This window comes from Chrysochloris asiatica, unplaced genomic scaffold, assembly GCF_000296735.1.
Source record: "Chrysochloris asiatica unplaced genomic scaffold, ChrAsi1.0 scaffold00219, whole genome shotgun sequence".
Classification (NCBI taxonomy): domain Eukaryota; kingdom Metazoa; phylum Chordata; class Mammalia; order Afrosoricida; family Chrysochloridae; genus Chrysochloris; species Chrysochloris asiatica.
This window is the reverse complement of record NW_006408737.1, coordinates 2,763,171-2,765,982: the sequence shown is the minus strand read 5'-3', so window position 1 is coordinate 2,765,982 and position 2,812 is coordinate 2,763,171. Positions and strand designations below refer to the sequence as shown.

Here is a 2,812-nt window from a genome sequence, read left to right as displayed (position 1 = left end):
AATGTTGTAATGAAACAAGTTATATGAATTGTTGAATGTGAAACTGATGATGTGCCCTGTAAACTTTCACTGAATCCACAATAAAAACCTTAAATTAAAAAAAAAAAAAAAATTTGAAAAAAAAGGTATTTGCAACGAAGATGTCATTGTTCTTGCAAAAATTTAACATGCGATTTCCAGCATCGTTTCTATCACCAAGGACATATTTTCCAACTACTGATCCTTCTTCCTCTTTGTTTACAACCTTTGCATTCTAATTGCTAGTTATTATCAATACATTTTGCTTGCATGTTTGGTCAGTTTCAACTGAAGAAGTTTTCAATTTCATCATCTCTGTCTGTAGAGGTTGATGAGTAAATTTGAATAATAGTGGTATTAACTGGTCTTCCTTTTTATTGTTGTTAAGTGCTGTTGAGTTGGTTCTGACTCATAGCAACCCAGTATAGGATTTCCGAGGAGCAAATGGTGGGTTTGAACAGCCGAACTTGTGGTTCAGACCAACCTTGCAATCCTGCGCTTATCCTACAGCACACACCAGAAGTCCTTCCTCGTAGGTATACATTATCTCACAGACAGCATTATACCTCAGGATAGATCTTGTAATGTTCTTTAGAGGAATGGGACACCATTCTTCTTCAATTTGTCATTCCTGGCATAATTCCTGACATAGTAAGCCATGCAGTTGTCAGATTCAAAATGGTCAGTTCCAACCCATAGGGACCCTGTATAGGGTTTCCAAAGAACAGCTGGTGAGCTTGAACTGCCAAATGGCTTTGCAGTCTGGCGCATTAACCCACAGCATCACACCAGGACTCCCACTAATGCCTAGGGTATCAATATTTATGCATTCCATTACATTTTTGACAACTTCCAATTTTCCTATATTCGTACTTCATACATTCCATATTCTGATTATTAATGGATGTTTGCAGTGGTTTCTCTTCATTTTGAGTTGTGCTCCATCAGCAAATGAAGGTCCCAGAAGCTTTACTCCATTCGTGTCGTCATGATTGACTCTACTTTGAGGAGGCAGCTCTTCCTTAGTTGTATTTTGAGCACCTTCCAACCTGAGAATCTCATTTTCCTGGCACTGTATGTGACAATATTCTGGTGCTGACAGTGTTCCACTGCTATTCATAAGATTTTCAGTGACTAAATATTCGGAAGTAGTCTGTCTGTCTCTCCTTCCTTGTCTATCTTAGTCTGGAAGCTCACCTGAAACTTGTCCACTATGAGTGACCCTGCTGGTATTTAAAATACTGGTGGCATAACTTCTAGCATCCCATCAACATACAAGCCACCACAGTACGACAAACAGAAAGGCGAGTGATGGAGTCAGATATTACTGACTTTAATTCTCTATTGTCATTTCAGTGACCTAATGTGTTGTTAACATTTTGATTTATCATTCTCAAAAACTGACACTAATCCATAGATCTTTCAAATTATTTTACATAGCATTTTTCTTTTATAAGCTTAAGTTCTAGTGTGGTACTGTGGATTAGTGCACTGGACTGCAAAGTCATTTTGAAACGCAAGGTCAGCAGTTCAAGTTCACCAGCTGCTCCTTGGAAACCCTATACAGGGTCATTATGAGTTGGAAACAACTCAACAGCACTTAACAACAACAATAACCAGCTTTAGTTGTTCACAACTAAAAGAGGTTCATTTCAAAGAAAGACTACAGATCAGTGAGTCAGTCAGCTATTTTACTCTCTAGGCCTATTCTTAACCACTGAAGAGTTCAGAAGGGGTTAAAACTAACTAAATTCCATAAGAGGAGTTTTCACAAAGTTTGTGGGAATGCTACATTATCTTTTGTGTGTGGGGGGTGCGGGGGGTTGTATCATATTTTATTCATATAACCCACTGGAGTGCTTTTTGTTGTTGTTGTTGCAAAGTCAGAATAACATCTATTAACTCCCCATTCCCCCTACATTATCTTGTAATTCCATTTTTCCCATGAAAGTTTTAAGCCTCCTCATATGTCTTACTTACTCCTCAATCAAAATGTTTCTCAGTCTTAGTAAATGACTATAATATTATGATATTCATATTATCTCTCGCTCTCTTTTTCTCTGTGTCCCTACCCCTTCTCTTCTTTCCTTTTCTTCCTCTCATCCACCATCCCTCACCTAAATCTTTTTCTTGTCATTACAGTTATCCTGGCCTCCTCGTTGTACCTCAAGCTGTACAGGATAGTACTTTACCAAGAGTAGCCCGCTGCTATCGACACAATCGACTACCTGTTGTATGTTGGAAGAATTCAAGAAGCAGTACCCTGCTCCTCCGATCTGGAGGATTCCATGGGAAGGGAGTAGTTGGTCTTTTCAAATCTCAAAACTCCCCTCAAGCAGGTAAGCATCCTTGTACAGCACGATTGAAATAATTTCACTTCAAAGTATCCCTAAAGAATAAAGGAAATAAAACCTGGGGATGCCAGATAATGCCCTTTCATTAAACATTCTCTCACATACAGATTTTGCTGCTGTGTTGTATAGAACATCTACAGCTTAAGCCAGAACCAGATTTGGCAACCTGGTGCTCCATCTTGAATTTCATATCTTAATATATTGAGTCTACATTTGGACTTTAAGGAGTCCAGGTAGTATGTTGTTGTTGTTGTTAGGTGCCATTGAGTCGATGCCAACTCATAGCAACCTTATGCACAGCAGAACGAAACACTGACTGATCCTGGGCCAATCTCACTATCATTGCCATGCTTGAACCCATTGATGCTGCCACTTGGCCAATCCATCTCGCTGGGGGTCTTCCTCTTTTTCTCTGACCCTCCACCTTACCAAACATGATA

At 39.2% G+C, this 2,812-nt stretch overlaps 1 protein-coding gene across 2 annotated transcripts in view; it reads left to right on the top strand.

The window, feature by feature from the left end:
- SBF2 (SET binding factor 2) overlaps nucleotides 1-2,812 on the top strand; it is a 552,380-nt gene that overhangs the window by 455,353 nt on the left and 94,215 nt on the right. For both annotated transcript variants that reach the window (XM_006873002.1, XM_006873003.1), the window contains exon 27: nucleotides 2,161-2,357. In XM_006873002.1, the coding sequence (XP_006873064.1) occupies nucleotides 2,161-2,357 (197 nt within the window). The remainder of the gene's footprint in view (nucleotides 1-2,160; nucleotides 2,358-2,812) is intronic.